Source organism: Oncorhynchus tshawytscha, linkage group LG07 (assembly GCF_018296145.1).
Source record: "Oncorhynchus tshawytscha isolate Ot180627B linkage group LG07, Otsh_v2.0, whole genome shotgun sequence".
Lineage (NCBI taxonomy): Eukaryota > Metazoa > Chordata > Actinopteri > Salmoniformes > Salmonidae > Oncorhynchus > Oncorhynchus tshawytscha.
In genome coordinates, this window is record NC_056435.1 from 23,905,665 (window position 1) to 23,928,072 (window position 22,408).

At 42.3% G+C, this 22,408-nt stretch overlaps 1 protein-coding gene across 2 annotated transcripts in view; it reads right to left on the reverse strand.

Moving 5' to 3' along the window:
- cpne5b (copine Vb) overlaps nucleotides 1-22,408 on the reverse strand; it is a 189,470-nt gene that overhangs the window by 61,174 nt on the left and 105,888 nt on the right. For both annotated transcript variants that reach the window (XM_042324199.1, XM_042324200.1), the window contains one exon: nucleotides 11,450-11,513. In XM_042324199.1, the coding sequence (XP_042180133.1) occupies nucleotides 11,450-11,513 (64 nt within the window). The remainder of the gene's footprint in view (nucleotides 1-11,449; nucleotides 11,514-22,408) is intronic.

Consider the following 22,408-nt stretch of genomic DNA (forward strand, 5'->3'; position numbering starts at 1 on the left):
TTAGACCCCATGACTTGTTCCACATTGTTTTATTCTAAAATTGTTAGTTCCATTCAATCTACAAACAATACCCCATAATGACAAAGCAAAAACAGCTTTTTAGAAATTGAATAACAAAAAAAACCTCCCGGAAATATCACATTTACATAAGTATTCAGACCCTTTACTCAGTACTTTGTTGAAGCACCTTTGGCAGTGATTACAGCTTAGAGTCTTCTTGGGTATGATGCTACAAGCTTGGCACACCTGTGTTTGGGGCGTTTCTCCAATTCTTCTCTGCAGGTCCTCTCAAGGTCTGTCAGGTTTGATGTGGAGCTTCGCTGCACAGCTATTTTCAGGTCTCTCCAGAGATGTTCCATCGGGTTCAAGTTCGGGCTCTGGCGGGGCCACTCAAGGACATTGAGACTAGTCCCGAAGCCACTCCTGCGTTGTCTTGGCTGTGTTGGTCGTTGTCCTGTTGGAAGGTGAACCGTCGCCCCAGTCCGAGGTCCTGAGCGCACTGGAGCAGGTTGTCATCAAGGATCTCTCTGTACTTTGCTCCATTCATCTTCGCCTTGATCCTGGCTAGTCTCCCAGTCCCTGCAGCTGAAAAACATCCCCACAGCATGATGCGGCCACCACCATAGGGATGGTGCTAGGTTTCCTCCAGACGTGACGCTTGGTTTTCAGGCCAAAGAGTTCACTCTTGCTTTCATCAGACCAGAGAGTCTTGTTTCTCAAGGTCTGAGTGTATTTTAGTGCCCTTTAGCAAACTCCAAGCAGGCTGTCCTGTCCCTTTTACAGAGGAGTGGTTTCCGTCTGGCCACTCTACCATAAAGGCCTGATTAGTGGAGTGCTGCAGAGATGGTTGTCCTTCTGGAAGGTGCTCCCATCTCCACAGAGGAACTCTACAGCTCTGTCAGAGTGACCCTCTGGTTCTTGGTCACCTCCCTGACCAAGGCCCTTCTCCCAGAGTGCTCAGTTTGGCCAGGCAGCCAGCACTAGGAAAAGTCTTGGTGGTTCCAAACTTCTTCTATTTAAGAATGATGGAGGACACTGTGTTCTCGGGGACACAATCCTGTCTTGGCGATCTACGGACAATTCCTTCGACCGCATGGCTTGGTATTTGCCCTGACATGCACTGAGAACTTTGGGACCTTATATGGACAAGTGTGTGCTTTCCCAAATCATGTCCAAACGATTGAATTTACCACCGGTGGACGCCAATCAAGTTGTAGAAACGTCTCAAGGATGATCAATGGAAACGAGATGCACCTGAGCTCAATTTCGAATCTCATTACAAAGGCACTGTGTTTAAAAAACTGTTTTCGGTTCGTCATTATGGGGTATTGTGTGTAGATTGATGAGAAAAAAAAAATGTAATCCATTTTAGAATAAGGCGTTAACATAACAAAATGTGGGAAAAGTCGACGGGTCTGAATGCTTTCTGAAGGCACTGTGCATTCCATTTTGTTGCAACTCGAGCTAAACATCTCTGTCCATTCTAGCAGCAGGCTACACGGAGAATGGAACAGCTGGATAGGGAAAACCATTCGAGTTGCACAAAATGGGATATAACGTTGTGGATAAAGTTTGGAATCACACCATTTCATGTGTACAACATCTAAAGACCTGCATCCCTACATTGAGAGCGTTTCCTGTTCTAAAATTGCATATTTGGATACAAAACGAGGATGAGGAAGTATATCGCTGGTTGGGGTAAATTTCTCAAAAACAAGTGAAATCACAAGGAAAATTATGTCTGGACACTTCTATAACATGCCATTTACATTCAAAATACAGAATTGGTTGTAAAAAATAATGTAAATTAGCAGTAAGACTTGAATAATTCAAGCGTTATTCTAAATTACTGTTGTTGTCTGTCTAACTCTGTCTCTCTCTGGGGACCACTATGTTTGTTTGCTAAAGACATTCTGAAGAAGCTATGGGCCTATTCCCTACATAGTGCACTGCTTTAGACTGGAGCCCAATGGACCCCGGTCAAAAGCGGTGCTCTAATTAGGGAATAGTGTGCCATTTGGGACACAGTTGCAAAAACAAAAACAAAGAGCCATTATTCTGTAGGAGCTCCTTGTAAATCAGCCCGGGCAGAATTTGTAGCTAGCTAATCTTACCATGGGAGTAGAGATTGAATAGCTTTGTTATCTAAAGAGCTGAAGTGCCAGCAGACAGCCAAGGCAGTGGGCATCAGGAAGATAAACACCTCTCCTGTTGTTGTTGGAGGGCCCGAGGCTCTACACTGGACACTACTGGCGCTAGCTGCACCTCGTAATGATACTGCTAATGGCTTTTTAATGTTGAAGCAGATCTACTTTGTGTGAGTGTGATGGTTTGTGTTTGGGTGAGTGGGAGAAAGTGTGTGTGTCGCTGTGCATGATTTGTGTGTGTCCGTGTGTGTGTCTGTCCTAGGTCCTGTCTCATTATCACTCTCAGTCAGACTTAGACTGCAGGCTGTGTTCAGTGAGTACAATCACACTCCTCTCCACGGTGGCCCGACGTTTGAAATCACTAAAATACTATTTAACGTAATTTTTCCCACCATTCATCCTATTCTCCTAGGTATGGGTCTCAAACTTGTTAAACGCGTCAATAAAACATGTATACAAATAAATGAGTGACATTCATGATGTTCTGGGTCAAGAAACAAGATGCTTGCTGCACAGGAATGGTGCAACCATGCTGATCAGAGGCTGAGCAACACACTCAACACGATTTTTGACAAACTATGATTTATGGCGTCGGATCACCGACGATCTGATGGATTTGTGACTTTTTTACATGCATCAAACATTTGGCTCTATCTCTTATCAACCCTGGGAAAAGAGCATCTGAAAGAGGACATTCTCTGCAACATTTAGACAAGGGAAACTGTACTTAGTGTTCTATGTTTACTGTACTTACTGTAAAAGAGTCTAGTGACAAATTCGGCTACATCTCAGGCTGCCTTTGGGGAGTTTTGACACTGAGGGTTTGTACGTTTCTGATAGCATTTAGTGACTTTTCCTACTGAATTGTGCCGCAAACAAGCGTGGGAAAAGCTGTCTGTGCAACAGAAGTCACAGCAATGTCACAGCACAAGGGGAGGGGGTGGGAGATGGGACGAAAACACTGTGACGGGTACTGCAGCTGTGCCGCAGCAAGACAAATTGGTGGTGTGACATTGTCATGGCAATGGCAAAACGTCATCTAGCGACTTCTAGCAACAAATCAAGGTGCCAATAGCGATGCTCACTGATGAATAGTTGGCAACATTGAACGCCTCGTCAAAGAGATCGCATTTATTCTGGGAGACCGCAAAACATAACTTCTAAATTCAAGACAGGAGAAGTAAATTGTTTCAGATGATAATAAAAACACTTTTTACTTTTTTTCTCAGCTTGTTTCAAATCCTTTCTAGCTCGACAAACTAGATCACACAGAGTAGCTAGCTAGCAAACCAAATAGCTTTGAAGCCATTAGTGTGCATCTTCCATTATTTAACTATGTAGGCAGAGGAAAGCAACATTCACCACCACAGAAAGGCTGTTTATATTGATATTTATACTGAATTAAGCACTTAAGGGACCTCATGAGCACCATTAACCTTTTAACATAATTTAAGGATACATTTAACCTCAATATGCTTTGTGCAACTGCTTTAAATGAAGGGAATGTTAATGGAAAAGGGGAAAATGTACATAAAATGTTTTATGCATTATCTACAGAATAGGGTGCCATTTGGGACGGAGCCTGTATCTTCCCTATGGAGCGATTAAAATCGACTCAGTCCATTCTAAAATAAATATAAGAGAATGGAATTTCACATTGTCTATACATTCTACTTCTATGGTTTGACTTAACATCGTCACCACTCCCTCTAGCTCCTCTGTCATCTCCATACCCACTATAATGCTTATTTTTGTTCATAGTGCTTAGTTTTTTCAGATCAGCAGTAATACAGTTGAAAAGGGAATTTGGAAGGTAATTCAGGGCAACAGAGACACCATCTTGGATTGTTGAATACAGGGACCATTTTTTTGTGGAGGGAGCACCGAGAACTAGCAATGTCCGGCTACTAACTCAGACTAGCATTAGCGCCTTTGCGATCTCATTGGGAACAATGTTTAAACCAGTGCTAGTGTTGGTCAGTGTTAGCGCCACAGCACTCTCATTTGGATCAATGTTAGAATAGCATTAACGCCTTAGTTTAACATTGTTCCTAATGGGAATGCTATCACTAGGGTTGGCCAAAAGTTTGGACACACCTACTCATTCAAGAGTTTTTCTTTATTTTGACTATTTTCTGCATATTATAATAATAGTGAAGATATCAAAACTATGAAACAACACATATGGAATCATGTAGTAACCCCCAAAAACATCTGGTTTGCCCTTAGTGGGACTATAATTTGTTTTTCAACAGGATAATGACCCAAAACACACCTCCAGGCTGTGTAAGGGCTATTTGACCAAGGAGATGGATTGCTGCATCAGATGACCTGGCCTCCACAATCACCTGACCTCAACCCAATTGAGATGGTTTGGGTTGAGTTGGACCATAGAGTGAAGGAAAATAAGTGCTCAGCATATGTGGGAACTCCTTCAAGACTATTGGAAAAGCATTCCTCATGAAGCTGGTTGAGAGAATGTCCAGAGTGTGCAAAGCTGTCATCAAGGCAAAGGGTGGCTACTTTTTATAAAATATTATTTAATTTGTTGAACACTTTTTTGGGTTACTACATTATTCCATATGTGTTATTTCATCGTTTTTATGTCTTCACTATTATCCTACAATGTAGAAAATAGTTTTAAAAAATAAGAAAAACCCTTGAATGAGTAGGTGTGTCCAAACTTTTGTCTGGTACTGTAAGGCATGACGTATTTCAGATTTGTTGAATGTGAGCTGGCCAACCAAGTCCATCCCATCCCGGGTTGACTTCAAAGTGCGATGCGAATTTGAACAAAGAGGTACGCTACAACAGGACATGCGCCATTTCTATTGAAAAAAGACAATTTCCCCGACCGTCCCAAAAACAGATGTTCCAACGTGTAAATGAGAGAGAGGCCTATTAGACTGGTTTTCAGGGCTGCCAACTTTTGAAGAAAGCTTGGAGTGAGATTTTCTTTGTGAATTTCATTCCTTGGCACAACTGCTGGACTTGGCGTCCTCCCCCAGGACTATTTTACTGTTTTAAAGCAAATTTATTGCAATTCTACGTGTTTTGTCATGACTTAGGCCAGGGTAAAAAACTTTTTTATGATAATAAATAAATAAAACATAGGTCAGGTGTATTCAGGATGCTTTACATTAAATGAACACTCAGAATTTGACGACTTTGTTACTTTGAGATTTTTTAATGTATTTAATGTACATTTAATGTATGCTAAAATGTAAAATATTTTTTTAGGTAGTTTGACACTTTATTCAGATAGTAATGAAATGAGATCGGGAGACAGGCAAATGCTAGAAACAGTGGGAAGGTTGGAAGCAGTGTTTGAGCCTTGTTGGGTTATCACTACAGCAAGGCACTGCATAGGATCTTTTAATATTAATGGTTGATGGCAGTCGGTAACCAAATCATAGATTGTAGTCTCCTTGTCCATAGACTGCTTTCAAGGTAAGAACACAAACATTTTGTCATTTGGGGTCGAAGTCGCAAATTTAAAATAGGGCTAATTTCATATAATCTCCCAACCTTGAAGAAAAATCGAATGAATATCAGTATTCCGGTGGTTTATTCCTACTAGTTGAAGATCCTTACCATGATCTTACTCTACATATAAAAAAATATGATGCGTTTATGAGTTGAGTCCCCTTACCATCTCTGCCTAGCATGTGCACAATAGTAAAATAAAATAAATCTCTTTTTGATTCCTGGAAAATTCAATATCCATTGCTTATCTGTATAACTTATTAAAAACTGTCCATGAATCACTGCAAAAATACGTCGCCTCATATAACTCACTTTCAAAAGACACAAGGAGGCATGTCATATTTCAAATTTGTGATTACACTGGCAAAAAACTGATCAGGCTAAATAAAGTAAATTGTCAATGTTGTGCGCTACTGGTACGACAGGTGCTTGAGAGCAGTGAGTTGTGATCAGGCGCACTTTTATTTGGAAAAAGCACAAAAGACAGACGCAACTGTGTCAAAAATCCTCCAGCCAGAGGTAAAAGTCAATAAGCGCGAAATCACTCACAAATATACAAATGTGTGACAAATACATACAACGGGTCAAAATACGATACCCGGGAGAAAAACCAGTCTGGTGCATCTTACTCAACACGTAACAAAACAATTTCACACAAAGACATGGGGGGGAACAGAGGACTAAATACATGCAGTGTGATTAGGGAATTTAAAGCCGGAACGCGGCCCGAACAAGGAGAGGAGCCGACTTCGGCGGGAGTCGTGACATAAATAGATAATAAAAATGTCTTGAAGACATGATGCCATTTATCTGCCCTCACACCCTAACTCAATTATTTTCTATTTATCGTCCCCCCCTCTAGAATAAAACGTACAATTTTGGGTTTACAATGTTTGACTCAATTATTTTCATAGTTACAAATCAGGTCACCCTACCAAACTTCCCTGCTAAAACATACTGTAGGTCTGTCTGCTGGCGTTTCATTGTCACAGCATAAATGCCAATCACCAAACAAGGGGACTAATGCAAATTGGGATTAAATCGACTTTAGTACATGCTGTCAAAAGGCTGCATTCTGCAATAGGGACAGGAGTAACATCAACTTAATTCTGTTGCCAACATTGTACATAAAACAGTGCTGTGTCAAGACATGATAATGATAGAGGCTCTGCTTGTGATGTGAAACTGTAGGCGCAGAAGCTCAAACTTCAAAACGATTTGGAGCACAGTTGAAAAGAACACGCTGACAATACAATGGACTAATTAGAAAAATAAAAGCAGTACTTTTCAATGTGTGAGATATGAGGTATGCATTGAGAGTGTGACAAGATGGTCAAATACGTGTGTCTCACAGCCAATGTGTGAGAGTTGGCAGCACCCGGATGGATTTAATCCTGACCACAAAACAGTTGCTGACATTTTCTGACCGTTCTGGAACTTTTCGGGTTTATGACATAGCCCTCTAGTAATTTAGTAGGATCTCTATGGCTGTTCCAGACTCATTGGGGAGCTGTGACACATACAGTTCCTTGCAAAAGTATTCATCCCCCTTTGCTTTTTTTCCTATTTTTTTGCATTACAACCTGTAATGTAAATTGATTTATATTTGGATTTCATGTAATGGACATGCACACAATAATCCAAACTGATGAAGGGAAATTCAAAAAGTAATTTGAAAAGTGGTGCGTGCATATGTATTCACCCCCTTTGCTATGAAGCCCCTAAATAAGATCTGGAGCCACCAATTACCTTGAAGTCACATAATTAGTTAAATAAAGTCCACCTGTGTGCAATATAAGTGTCACATGATCTGTCACATGATCTCAGTGTATATATACACCTGTTCTGAAAGACCCCAGAGTCTGCAACACCACTAAGCAAGTGGCCATAGGACCACTTTAAGCCATACACTCCACAGAGCTGGGCTTTACAGAAGAGTGGTCAGAAAAAAAGCCATTGCTTAAAGAAAAAAATAAGCAAAAGACTCCCCAAATATATGGAATAAGGTACTCTGGTCAGGTGAGACTAAAATTGAGCTTTTTGGCCATCAAGGAAAACTATGTCTGGCGCAAACCCAACACCTCTCATCACTCCAAGAATACCAACCATGTTTTTCATCCTCAGGGACTGGGAAACTGGTCAGGATTGAAGGATTGATGGACGATGCTAAATAGAGGGAAATTCTTGAGGGAAACCTGTTTCAGTCTTCCAGAGATTTGAGACTGGGACAGAGGTTTACCTTCCAGCAGGACAATGACCCTAAGCATACTGCTAAAGCAACACTCGATTGGTTTAAGGGGAAACATTTAAATGTCTTGGAATGGCCTAGTCAAAGCCCAGACCTCAATCCAATTGAGAATCTGTGGTGTGACTTTTAGATTGCTGTATACCAGCGGAACCCATCCAACTTGAAGGAGCTGGAGCAGTTTTGCCTTAAAGAATGGGCAGAAATCCCAGTGGCTAGATGTACCAAGCTTTTAGAGACATACCCCAAGATACTTGCAGCTGTAATTGCTTTTGTCTTGTGTGTTGTTTGTTTCACAATAAAACATGTTTTACATCTTCAAAGTGGTAGGCATGTTGTGTAAATCAAATGATACAAACCCCCCAAAAATCTATTTTAATTCTAGGTTGTAAGGCAACAAAATAGGAAAAATGCCAAGGGGGGTGAATACTTTTGCAAGCCACTGTACATGCCCCCTCATAAAGTCTGTGATCAACATTGGATGGGTAAGGTGGGCAGAATAAGTTTATCAATATCTGAACGGGGTGGGGAGGATTGATGGGACGGTGGGGTGCCTGGGGACAGGAACACACAGGAGGTAGAGGAGAATGACGGAGAGAGTGAGATCTGAAAAGCTTGGTATTGTGAATGCTGGGTATCATATATCATGTCTGTGGTGGTGAAGAGGAGAGGGAATGGGATGAAGAAAGCTTTGGTAATGTAGAAGGCAACAGGGTGGTGGTGATGAATGAAGAAAGGGTTGGGGACAGGGTGGGTGCTGGTGCTGGTGGTGGTGGTGTAGACGAGAGAGAAGGGGATGAATATAGACAAATAAGGGAACAGGGTGGGTGGTGGTGGTACGTTGGAATACAAGGAGAGATGGGCAGGAAGGACAGAAGGGATGCAAGTCCTGTTAGTTCCATACCTGCTGCTTTAACGGAGGGAGGCATGAAAGACACATTGATCAGAGGGAGAGAGAAATAAAGAGAGAGAAGATAGGGGACATTGTGATTCATTTAGAGCCCCTGTTGAAGGAAGAGGCTGGGACAGGGGGAGAGAAGGATGAGAGAAACATGACAAGAAATCTCTGTGCTAGTTTGTTTGGTGCCACATGGGGTTGCTATAGGGGGTACGTATATTGTGCGTATGTTTGTAAGTGTGTGTGTTTGGAGAGTGTGTGTGCATGCACGGCTGTGTTTGTGTACGTGTGTGTGTGGTCTCTCTCACTGTGCTGGTCTTGTTACTGTACATATTGCTAGTCAGTGACAAGTCTACTGGTCCTTTTAACAGCTGTACTGTAACGTTATTGTCCCCCAGTCAGTTTGATACAAGGTCAGTCAGACGGCTGGGTTTTAATTAAAGCCCATTTAGTCAAACATTACGATCAGCTGTAGTAGCTTTTACAGTCAGAGCTGCACAGAGCATCAATATAATCCACTATTGATTCCTTCCTCTCGGTCTGTCATTTTTTCTCTCTTTGTCTCTCTCTCTCTCCATCTCTCCCTGTCTGTTTCTCTCTATGTCCCTCTCTGTATTTATTTCCCTATCCTCTCCCCCATCTATTTCTCTTCTTGTCCTCTCTCCCTCTCTACCTCTCCTCTTTCTCTGTCTGTCTCTATATGTCTCTCACATCAGTGTCAGATCTAGCCTAGTACTGAGAGCCATATAAATGACAAAGATTACAGAGCCTAGAGATGACAGAGCTTAGATATCACATAGATATAATCTGTCATGCCATAGCTCAGTGGAGCCCAGTGAAGAGCTAGGAGAGCCAAGGGGACCATTCAACCTCCTCTCATCATCTCACTGTGTCATTTCATTAGATACACACCGTTCCACTGATATATCACACCCATCACAGGCTACAGTGACAAGTAGCCTAGCGGTTAAGAGCATTGGCCCAGTAACCGAAGGGTCGCTGGTTCAAATCCCCGAGCTGGCAAGGTGGAACAACCTGTCTTTCTGCCCTTGAGCAAGGCAGTTAACCCCCCAACAACACCTGCTCCCAAGGTGCCAATGACATGGATGTCAATTAAAGCATCCCCCACACCTATCTGAGTCAAAGAGGTTGGGTTAAATGCAGAATACACATTTTGTTTAAATGCATTCAGTTGTGTCCACTATTAGGGTAAAGGTGGCTGCATACACCGGTTCGGTTGGCACCTAGTAGAACTTGGCTAAGCGAACGTCTGTGCTCGTATACTCCCTAAAGACATTCGCTTGAAAAATGAGAACTACAATATTACTGTTGTTTGTCCCTCTTGGGCCACTGTAGCAACAACATAGCCAGAAACAATTCCTCCAAAGACTAAATTAATCAAAGATGTATCAGGAAATCTGTCATTTATTTTGACATTGTGGCCCAAAGAGGTCTTAGTCTTAATGATGTTTGTTGCAGTATTTCACAGTATTTCTCAAGTGAAAGAATGTGCTTGAAAACTAGTCGTCTCTCGTTCCATGACAACAAACACTTCATTTTCCCACTCCTACTAGCTGTAATACTGTTGACCAATCACCTACGAAGGGGGCGTAGACTTCCGCTACCGAACTTTGACTTGCCTCAAGATTTTGTTTTGTGTGCACAAACTGTTTAGACTGGGAAGCATACGGTAAGATTAAAAGTATGTGTGAAATGTGTGTGTGTGTGTGTGTGTGTGTAAATCAGCCCCATCCCATTCTAATAGCTGAACAGGGACGCTACATCCTTTGTTCCTTCACTAAATGCTTAGAAAGGTTAGAAACATCAACTGTCTTTCAGCTAGGTTGAAAGTCTCTCAGACAACTCCAAGGATGTTCTGCACTGTATGTCCCGTTTGTCTCCTTTATGGATCCTGTGTGCTTCAATAAGTAGGTGCTTCATCTCTTTGTGACCAGTAGACCCAAGGACCCAAGGATACGTATGTATTCCATCATTCTGATCTGTGAAATCTGTCTGAACATTTTGGCCTCAAGTCAACTGTAACTTTCTGCATACATCTAAAGTGAGTACTGTAGCTAGAAACCTTATTCACACTGTATCTACAATCAGACAGTCGGGCAGTAACAGACTAACACTGAATACAGTGTCAACATGATGAGCTATTAAGGATGTCTTAGAAGCAATGAGAAGCGGTAGTATCTCCGTAAGCAATGATACGATTAGTCTAGGGTATTCCAAACTTACCCTACAAGATCTGGAGTACTGCTGGTTTGCTGTTCTACCTGAGAAATATAATTGCACCCACGTGGTGTCCCAGGTCTAAATCAGTCCCTAATTTAGATGTAAACAATGAAAAAAAGCAGTGGGACTGGTTTCAAGGTCCAGATTTTGAATTTGAGGGGTATAGGCAATTGTAAGAGTAAGCAGTAGTGCTATGATATTTATATGATATTGTGTGCCGTAACAGTGATGGTAATGTGAGAAGGTAGATTTGTGCTTTCTCTGCAGTTATATACAGTACAGTATGAAGATATGCAGGGACAGGTAACAGGAGAATTATGCTTAAGTTGTACGTAGTGACAAGGCAGTTAAAAGGAATATCAGAAGGTAGTGGTGTTTACAGTCTACTTCACAGTGATAGTATTGTCAGAAGGTAGTAGTAGCTCTACTTACTCTACAGTTTCCCAGCTCCTCTGCAGATAGAATTATGGTGCCACATTTCTTCCCAGCTATCCCCCTGTAGAAAACAGGGAAAGAAAGAGAGAGGACAACACATGGTTGCGTTTAGCCAGGTGCAGGTATAGAGGTGTCTGTACAGTAGAGGTGCCAAGTTCCAGTCCTCCAGGGCCAGAGTGTCTGGATCTGTTGGCACATATTGATCAGGAAATGTCAGTTAGCTAGAGATGGAACACACCTGGTTGTCCAGGTCAGAATGAGACACTCATTTGCATGTACCAGAATCGGCACGCTACTCTCTGTCACTGTCCATGGTGCTGAACGCAACCAGAGCGCAAGGTTGAGAGTTGTTGTCCGTGGTGCTGAATAGAGTTCTCCTCTCTACTTCTCTTTTTAAACACCATCTGCCACCCTTCAGCAGTGCCTGCTTCTGTTCTTTCCCTCCGTTTAGGAGACATAATAACTGGACAGATTAATGTTATGATCCATATGTTTAGTTTTATTCTAATGCCCTCGAACGAGCGTGTTATGAATGTCATAATTTGAGTTTTTACAGTTTTACAGATCAGTGAACAAAGCAGCCACCAGCAAAAAATGGTAGTATATAAGGAGAGAGAGAGAGACAGAGAGAGAGCGAAAGGATCACTTAGGAAGATGACAGACAGAGATGAGAGAGTAGGAGAGGAGAGGTGGGGAAACACCTGAGGCTGAGTGAAAAGCACCTTTTTGACTTCTCACTCACTCTCTCTCTCTTTGTTTTTCTCTCTCTTTCTCTCTGTCTTCCCCCCCCCCCTTTCTAGCGACTGTGTGTATAAGAGCCTCGGTACCAGCCCTCATTAAAACCCATCATGGATCCATCGTGCCTCTACCAGACACTACAGGCTGCTTCTCAAATATCCCATAATTCCTCTGACCTTTGTAATAACCCAGCCATGAGAGTTACAGCCGCCATTAAAGTGAGTTGTTAGTTTGTGCTGTTCATTATGCACTAGAGGGAAGTGGTGTGTGTGTGTGCGTGTGTGTGTGCTTTGGTGTGCGTTTGTGTGTGATGTCTCTCTGTTTGACCAGGGGGTTTAATGACACCGGCGTGGATGTCTGCTAATTTGCTCATTCATCAATGGACGTGTGTCACGAGAGGAGGGGGCTGTATCTTAACAATGTGACAGGACTGCGAATGGGTGAGGTGGCAGGGCAGGGTTGTGTGTGTGCGTGTATGTGTGTCATTCCCCATTATCCTTATCCATCTCTCGCTTTGCCTCAACTTCTCTCTCCCAATATCCCCTCCCTCCTAGATGGTGACGCTGATGTTCCAGTATGAAGCTCATTGGTGCTGGTTGGAGGTCAAAAAGGCAGTGGTCCATAAGGATCCCTTCAGATCTACACTGCCAGGTCACTCAACGAGAGGAGAGGGTCAGGGAATGGATTTATTTATTAATTTTGGGCCCAATTCAGACTAAGGAAATGCTCACTTCTCAGTGATTGGTATTCAGACTTACCTTATGTAGGTATGTAATGGGCTTTGCAGGCGGGATTCCCTTGCATGGGCTGAATAAATTGAATTCAACTCTGAAAACCCTCCCACTTGCTGGCCAAAATCATTTATTGTGGTGTTTTAATTCAAGGGTTTTCAGTACATTTATCTAAATCCATCCCTTTAAATTTGGTGTACCTTTAATTTTATTAAGCCATGTAAATCAGTGGAGGCTGCTGAGTGGAGGATGGCTCATAATAATGGCTGGAACAGAGTGAATGGAATTGTATCAAACACATGGAAACTATTTGTTTGCTGTATTTGATACCATTCCACTGATTCCGCTCCAGCCATTACCATGTACGTACACACATATTGGTCTCCTTTTCAGCACCAATGGGTAGATTTTTAAATACTCTGATCATGTAGATTATGCAGGGTTAGAAAAGTATGTATGAATCACACATAAACAGAGTTGGAGAGCCTTTAAAAACAGTAAATATATTGATTAATAAAAAAATACAGTAGTTTGTTTCATCCTGAAAGTTGCCATATTCAATTGATCAAACTATTACATTTTGGAATGTGAGAAAAGTGGACAATAGGTTGAACAATACTCCTAGAAATCTACCCTGATCCTCACTAATCAAGGAACTGTGATGACAATGGTCCAGTCATCGTGAACTGTGAGCCAGGCTCCAGGTTTAAACTTCTATGTACGGTCTGCCTTCCACAAGGATTAAAATACTGTAGGAAACATGTCCCAAATGATTGCACAACTTCTATTACGTTAGCTTAACGCGTTCCACTATTGCTAGCCATCCTCAGCAACAACCGCATAGACCTGACAGAGGAAAGAAAGGTAAACTAACGATGTAATGGAATGATGCAAAATGTAGGCTACAAATGGAAGGAAACTAAAATATCACTGCACAAGTGGCAGTTTTTATTATGCATGTGGGTATTACTGATGGTGGCTACTGATGGGGCTCATATTTAATATAATGGAAATGGTTAAAATACTGTATATAATATATATATATATATATATATATATATATATATATATATATATATATATCAAAAGGGCATATAAATAAAACATTATACAGTGCATAAATCAACTCGGTAGGTTTGGCACTACCATCAGTGCGCAAAGGTTTCCATAGATTACAGCCTCGACTTGGGTCTCCAAATTTCACCCCTGCAAATTATGAAGGCACAGGCCTTGAATAAAAATGTGGAATATCGACACAGCTATTTATACTTTATTGTGGAAAAGAGGCCCGAAATACCTGTCATGCTTTTCAGTTTGCTGAAATTACTATTTTCACATTTGTCTCCAGCAATCACAAGGTAAAATAGATCTAAAACAACTGTCATTTTTATTTAAATCCCCTACTTATTTACCTACAGATTTTAATTTCAGCCAGTTTGCTACAGCAGGAAGAGAATCCCCGCAGCAACAGGAAATGTGAAATATTGTTGTTATTTTAGGAGTTGATACACTTTTTGTTAGGGCAAATCAAGTCTGATATTTTAAAGTGGAAATTCCAAACTTTAGAAGCTTTTTTAAACCTTGAATACATTGTATATTCTATTACAGTAGGCAAATGCGGCAATATTTAATTAAATATGCACATATTGGGGCCTCCCGGGTGGCGCAGTGGTCTAGGGCACTGCATCGCAGTGCTAGCTGTGCCACCAGAGACTGGGTTCGAGCCCAGGCTCTGTCGCTGCCGGCCGTGACCGGGAAGTCCATGGGGCGACGCACAATTGGCCTAGCGTCGTCCAGGTTAGGGAGGGCTTGGCCGGTAGGGATATCCTTGTCTCATCGCGCACTAGCGACTCCTGTGGCGGGCCGGGCGCAGTGCACGCTAACCAGGTCGCCAGGTGCACGGTGTTTCCTCCGACACATTGGTGCGGCTGGCTTCCGGGTTGGATGCGCGCTGTGTTAAGAAGCAGTGCGGATTGGTTGGGTTGTGTTTCAGAGGATGCATGGCTTTCAACCTTCATATCTCCCGAGCCGTACGGGAGTTGTAGTGATGAGACAAGATAGTAACTACTAACAATTGGATACCATGAAATTGGGGAGAAAGGGGGGTAAAATTCAACAACAAAAAAGCACACATTTGCATATCGCATAAATACAATATTTGGAACACTGGATGAAGTCGGCCTAATTATTTTTGCTTTATTTTGATAAAGATAAAGATAAAGTTATCTAGAATAAAAATGGAGAGTATGAACCAACCTTCAATTGGCCCAAACAGACATTTATTTATGTTTAGTTCCGATTTTTTGGCCCGGTCTGAACCAAAGTAATGGTAAGTAAAGTATACTTCAGTACAATACAGTCCAGCACAGTAGATTATAGTACAGTATAATAAACTGTATTGTACTTTACTCTACTGAATCAATCTCTACTGTCTTGTACCGTACTGTACTGAACTGTGCCGTACTGTACTATGCTGTTCAAACCTGAGAAACATAGCCTAGGCGTCTATGATTTGTTCAGATTTGGTCTGGTCCGAACCAATCACATTTGTATTTGTTTGGGGGGGTGGAGCTCATTGGAATAATAACCAGAATTCTTTGCAAGTGTTTGTTTTCGATTTACATTTTGGTTATTCAGCAGATACTCTTATCCAGAGTGATTTACAATCATTGCATTCAACTAAGATAGATAAACAACAACATATCACTGTCATAGCAAGAAAAATATATTCTGTAAATATACTTCTGTAACTGTTACTGATAATGTTATTGTAGTTGAAGTTGACTGTTCTGTAGGTTGAGCTACTTTGAACATCATCGCTGACAGTTTAAAATCTTTTGAAAATTAAGTGCATGTGATAGATGGGAGCAATAATAAATATACTATGCTGCGATCTTCAGTTGGTTCCTCTTCTATATTAAATGGATTTAAACATAATTATTGTGATATAATGCTTACATCATTGAGAATGTATGTGCAGTTGAAATCTGGCCATTGATTCTACAAAATATATATATTTTCAACATCTTTAAATTAGGTCTTTTCAACTTTAATTCTGAACCGAAAATGTACCTGATTTCAATGTCTAGATAATACGCATTTTCAACGTCTGGACAATACGCATTTTCAACGTCTGGACAATACGCATTTTCAACGTCTGGACAATACACATTTTCAACCTCTGGACAATATGCATTTTCAACGTCCTGACAATACGCATTTTCAATGTCCGGAAAAGATGCCTTTTCGCCTTTCATTCAGAATATAGAATGAACCTATCTTACTTTGCCTACTGGGTGGTAAAGTGTTAATGCTCTGAGCAGCAAGATTGAGAGACGACAGCACACTACGTCATTATGGATCTTTCGTAGAGAGAGATCACACAAATACACCCTCTCCTTCCCGCTATCGGCTATTTCATCACCATTCCACGAGTTCTGAGAAAACCTTCAAAGGCCACTGAAACCCCAAGACACACACACACTCTCTCTCTCTCTCTGTCTCGGTCTCTCTCACAACTTTATGGTCCTTTCAAAACAGCCTCAGATAATGAGCAGTTGCTCCAGTGCAATCTGTCTCCTTGCAGGATCTGAACACTCCTTTTTATCTCTCCCTTCTATCTCTCTGTGTGCGTGCGCGTGTGTGTGTGTGTGCATGTGTGCGTGTGTGAATGTAGATAACAGGAGACAGTTCGCCTTTGAAGGAAACCAGGGAACTAGAGAATGGGGAGAAGATCCAATCAGATCCTATTCACTCCTCACCACATACATACACTTCTGAATGAGAGACACAGAGTTCCACAACACCCCTGTCATTATTGAGAACCTGCCGCAGCACCACAACATTAAACCAAACGCACAGACGACCCAAAAGACTCAACGCAATAAGCAGCGCTATTTGAACCTTGCAAGATGAGATGGGGAAGGAAGCGGCTCTCAACACTGAAGCAAAGCGAGGACCACTGAAGAAGTGAACAGTGTTCCCACCACACAGCACACAACAAAAACGTACAACAGAGAAAGCGACGGTGCAGCCATGTTCTCTCCATCTCCTTTGCATGTGTAATGCAGCCATTAATACACAGCTTCAAAGCCGAGGGAGAAGACAGGGGTTTGAAGATTAAAGTAGAGCACTGTTAAAATGCAACTGCGAAATGGGGAGAGTGCAAAATGGGGTGTGGGTGCTGGGTGCACACACACACACACACACACACAAACACGCACTTACTATCAGCGTTGACAAGCTTTAATCACCGTACAATACTCTTGAGGTAGACAAAGAAAAACAAGTATAAAACACTATGAATATGAAAACCTTAACATATTCCTCTGACTAGAGATAGAAAGGTAGAGACATCGTTAGAAAGCAGTGAAATATCATGGGGGAAAACACGCCTGTGTAGATTTGACATAATTAATAATTTTCAAAATAAATATATTTTGGATAGATTTTTAGAATGTACGATTAAAGTATTTGATTATTACATAATATTTCAATGACGGTAAGGAAAAGGCTATGTTATATCTCCATACTCAGGTTAACACCCCACATACTGTACATTCCAGTGCTAGCCTCCCTACATTGGCTCCTGTTAAGGTTAGGGCTGATTTCAAGGTTTTACTGCTAACCTACAAAGCATTACAAGGGCTTTCTCCTACCTATCTCTCCAATTTGGTCCTGCCGTACAGACCTACAAGTACGCTACGGTCACAAGACGCAGACCTCCTTGTTGTCCCTAGAATTTCTAAGCAAACAGCTGGAGGCAGGGCTTTCTCCTATAGAGCTCCATTTTTATGGAATGGACAGCCTATCCATGTGAGAGACGCAGACTCAGAGATCTTCGTGGGCTGTACTCAGCCTTGTCTGAAGGTAGTATGTTGGTGGTCTGTTGACTTCCCTCTAGTGGCCTGGGGTTATATCCTGCCTGGTTGGCCCTGTCCGGTGGTATCGTCGGAAGGGGCCACAGTGTCCCCAGACCCCCCCCCTGTCTCAGTCTCCAGTATCTATGCTGCAATAGCCTATGTGCCGAGGGGCTAGGGTCAGTCTGTTATATCTGGTGTAATTCTCATGTCTTTCTGGTGTACTGTGTGAATTTAAGTATGCTCCCTCTAATTCTCTCTCCCTCCCAGAGGACCTGCGCCCTGGCTGTCATCCTGGCTGTCCCCAGTCCACCTGGTCGTGCTGCTGCTCCAGTTTCAACTGTTCTGCCTCCGGCTCGGGAACCCTGACCTTTTCACCAGATGTGCTGTCCCGGACCTGCTGTTTTCGACTCTCTCTCTAATGCACATGCTGTCTCGACCACTGAATGCTCGGCTATGAAAAGCCAACTGACATTTACTCCTGAGGTACTGACCTGTTGTGTTGCACCCTCTACAACCACTCCCTCCTGCAGCAAAGCACCCCCACAACATTCACGGTTGGGATGGTGTTCTTCGGCTTGCAAGCATCCCCCTTATTCCTCCAAACATAATGATGGTCATTATGGCCAAACAGTTCTATTTTTGTTTCATCAGACCAGAGGACATTTCTCGAAAAAGTATGATCTTTGTCTCCATGTGCAGTTGCAAACCGTAGTCTGGCTTTTTTAATGGCGGTTTTGGAGCAGTGGCTTCTTCCTTGCTGAGTGGCCTTTCAGGGTATGTCGATTTAGGACGTGTTTTACTGTGGATATAGATACTTTTGTACCTGTTTCTTCCAGCATCTTCACAAGGTCCTTTGCTGTTCTGGGATTGATTTGCTCTTTTCGCACCAAAATACATGCATCTCTAGGAGACAGAACGCGTCTCCATCCTGAGTGGTATGACGGCTGCGTGATCCCATGGTGTTTATACTTGCATACTATTCTTTGCACAGATGAACGTGGTACCTTCAGGCGTTTGGAAATTGCTCCCAAGAATGAACCAGACTTGTGGAGGTCTACAATTTTTTTCTGAGGTCTTGGCTGATTTATTTTGATTTTCCCATGATGTCAAGCAAAGAGGCACTGAGTTTGAAGGTAGGCCTTGAAATACATCTACAGGTACACCTCCAATTGACTCAAATGATTTCAATTAGCCTTTCAGAAGCTTCTAAAACCATGACATCATTTTCTGGAATTGTCCAACCTGTTTAAAGGCACAGTTAACTTAGTGTATGTAAACTTCTGTCCCACTGGAATTGTGAAACAGTGAATTATAAGTGAAATAATCTGTCTGTCAACAATTGTTGGAAAAATGTGCTTGTTGGCTAACATAGCATCCCTCTGTTTGAGCATGGTGTTTCAGTAGGCTAAACTAGCTAGCTGCATTTGCTAGCTAAGTAAGTGAAACAATGTGAAAAAAATGACACACTATAAAATAGTGCTTTTAAATTATTCTGTGACATGATTATATCTAGTATAGTTTTATCTAAAAATGATAACTTTTAAAAAATTATCTGAGGAGGATGCTCCTCTCCTTCCTCCTCTAAGGAGCCACCATTGATACCTACACATATGAAGCTTGGTTATGTCAGATACGCTGCAAGAGCTTTTGTCCCCAAACCATTGCAGTGTAAGAATTGTAAAGGATTTTGCCACGTTTCAAGTGTGTGCAGACAGACAGAGCATATTGATGAACGGTGTGTAGAAGGATGACGGTGTTGCAATTGTGGTGGGGATCATGAGTTCCTGGAATGCCCTGTAAGGGTGAAGGAGATTGACATGGCAAAAGTTAAAGCGATGAATCAAATCCTCTACGCGGAGGCGATTACAATAATTGAGAAAACAAGTGATGCTAGTGAAAATATGACAGTGGACACACCACAGGCTGTAGTAAATGTCAGCTGCCATTCAAAAGATCGATTTTCTGGCGTTCATTGCCACAGTTATAAACTGTACGGCACACGTCTCAAAGAAGTCTTAAGAAATTCAACATTATTGTGGCTGCGGCAGAAACATTTATGGGATTGAAAGAATTTACATCTGAAGACTTGCAAGGGGTACTGGCGCTGGAAGACCTACCCTCCCACATTCCCCTTGAGCCTGTGTAGGGATCAGATCTGTTTTATTTTAGTTTAATTGATTCATTAATTTATTTTTGTATTTTGTAAAATTTTGGGGAATCCTGTTTCACATTGAATTGTGCCAATATACCATAGAAGTAGTGCATGTCAGAGACTTGGTCTTTTACCAAATGGGGATATCTTCTGTATACCACCCCCTACCTTGTCACAACACAATTGATTAGCTCAAACGCATTAAGAAGGAAAGAGGAAATTCCACAAATGAACTTTTAACAAGGCACACCTGTTAATTGAACTGTATTCCAGGTGACCACCTCATGAAGCTGGTTGAGAGAATGCCAAGACTGTGCAAAGCTGTCATCAAGGCAAAGGGTGACTACTTTGAAGAATCTCAAATACAAATATATATTGATTTGTTTAACACTTTCTTGGTTCCTACATGATTCCATATGTGTTATTTCATAGTTTTGTTGTCTTCACTAATATTCTTTTAAAAAACTTGAATGATTAGGTGTGTCCAAACTATTTCTGGTACTGTGTTATATTTTCTTTAGTGTTAAAATACATATCTTATATCTTTCAGAAATAGGACAGACACTTCAGAACAAACTTCCTTTTGATTTTTTGGGGGGGTAAATCTCTTGTCGCATGTACAGAATCTGTTATTCAATGTGTCTTAAAATTCCAAATCAAATAGCTAAATAATCCTTGGTATGACCTTCTTAAAACAACTCCATCTAGCTTGCTACTCCATCTAGCTTACTAGAAACCCCCACCCCCACCCCTGGCTTAGACGGGGCTTAGACTCTTATGGGTTAAGATCCTTTCACAGTAGCTACTAGCCGCTGAAAAGTGTGGATATGTAATATTCCTCCATCCTTCGCTTTACTACTGCACTTGGCGTCCCTAAGCGTATATGTGGCCTGTGCTCTACTAGCCACTGTTTGTGCCCGCAGTCTATCCAGAGTTTTTTCAGGTTAATGTACCTACAGCCCTGGGTGTGAACTCCTACCTATGTAACTGGGTCCTGGACTTCCTGATGGGCTTCTCCCAGGTGAAGGTAGGAAACATTACCTCCTCGACTCTGATCCTCAACACAGGGGCCCCACAAGGGTGCGTCATCAGTCCCCTACTATATTCTCTGTATACCCACGACTGTGTGGCCTCACACAGTTCCACTCCATCATCAAGTTCGCTGACGACATGACAGTAGTATGCCTGATCACCAACAACGATGAGATAGCCTACAGGGAGGAGGTAGGCACTCTGATGGTGTGCTGCCAGGTAAACAACCTCTCCCTAAACATCAACAAAACAAAGGAACTGATTGTGGACTTCAGGAGGACCCAGGCTGGACACGCCCCCATCCTCATCAACGGGGCCACGGTGGAGACAATCAATAACTTCAAATTCCTTGGCATACACATCTCAGAGAAGCTGAAAGGGTATAACCACATGGACATCGTAGTGAGGCACGACAGCGACTCTTCAACCTCAGGATGCTGAAGAAATTCATGCCCTATTTTCCCCGCTTCAATCACTCGGACGTGGGAAGTGCAGAAGCATCATGGCAAAAACTAAAATACTGGCCAATAGTTTCTACCCTTAGATCATCAGGCTGCTGAATAGCCACCACTAATCACCCCCCCCCCCCTGCTCCTTCCCCAATGGACATTTCCCCACCCACACACACCCTCAACTCTAACTTACCTTACCCGCTACACCCCCTATGGACATTCTTTCTCTTTCTTGCTGAATCTGAAACCCCATTTTACGCTCGGCTCCACTTTTTTTCCATTGTCGCACCTATGGCTTTTCACCTTCACGTCGTTGTCCAGTTGTCCAGTTGTCCGTCCGGAGCGCATCTACTGGGATTGTAGGAGAGCTCAGGCAAGGCTGTTAAGCTCTTCGCTCATCGAGCCACCACCCTCAGAAGTGAGTGGACCCTTCTCTCTTGGATGATGTCGTGCTGTATATTACATTGATTTATAATGGCTAGGGTGGGGGTACTGTTTTTGGGAAATTCCTCATTAAACTGAGACTGTGTGCGCCTTGTATTGGGCTTTGCTATGAGGTTGTTGTTTCTGTACCCTCCCTCAGTTTCAGGACCTCTGAGGGTTGCTGATGTTAGGACTACCCTAGCTGCAGAGAGCCTGTCTTTGCTATACGGGAGTTGGCCATATACCCACATGTGAGATATCGGAACAAATAATTGAAAGAGAACTTAAGGGGTTACGCAAGTAACGTCGAGTTATTCCCTATAGAGACTTTATTTTGACTGGTATTTCGCTGATATTTCTCTGGACAAAATGATGATTGGTGATGCGCTAACGGAGTCAAATGGTTTTCCAAGGGTCAGGTGGGGAGAGGCGATAGGCAAACACGTGCGTCAGAGTGAATCCACTGAGAACCCACATGCCGTGAGAACACCAGCACATACACAGTCATCGAACAGACACAGGCACACACACCCCTACATACAGACACACAGATACAGTACAATGAC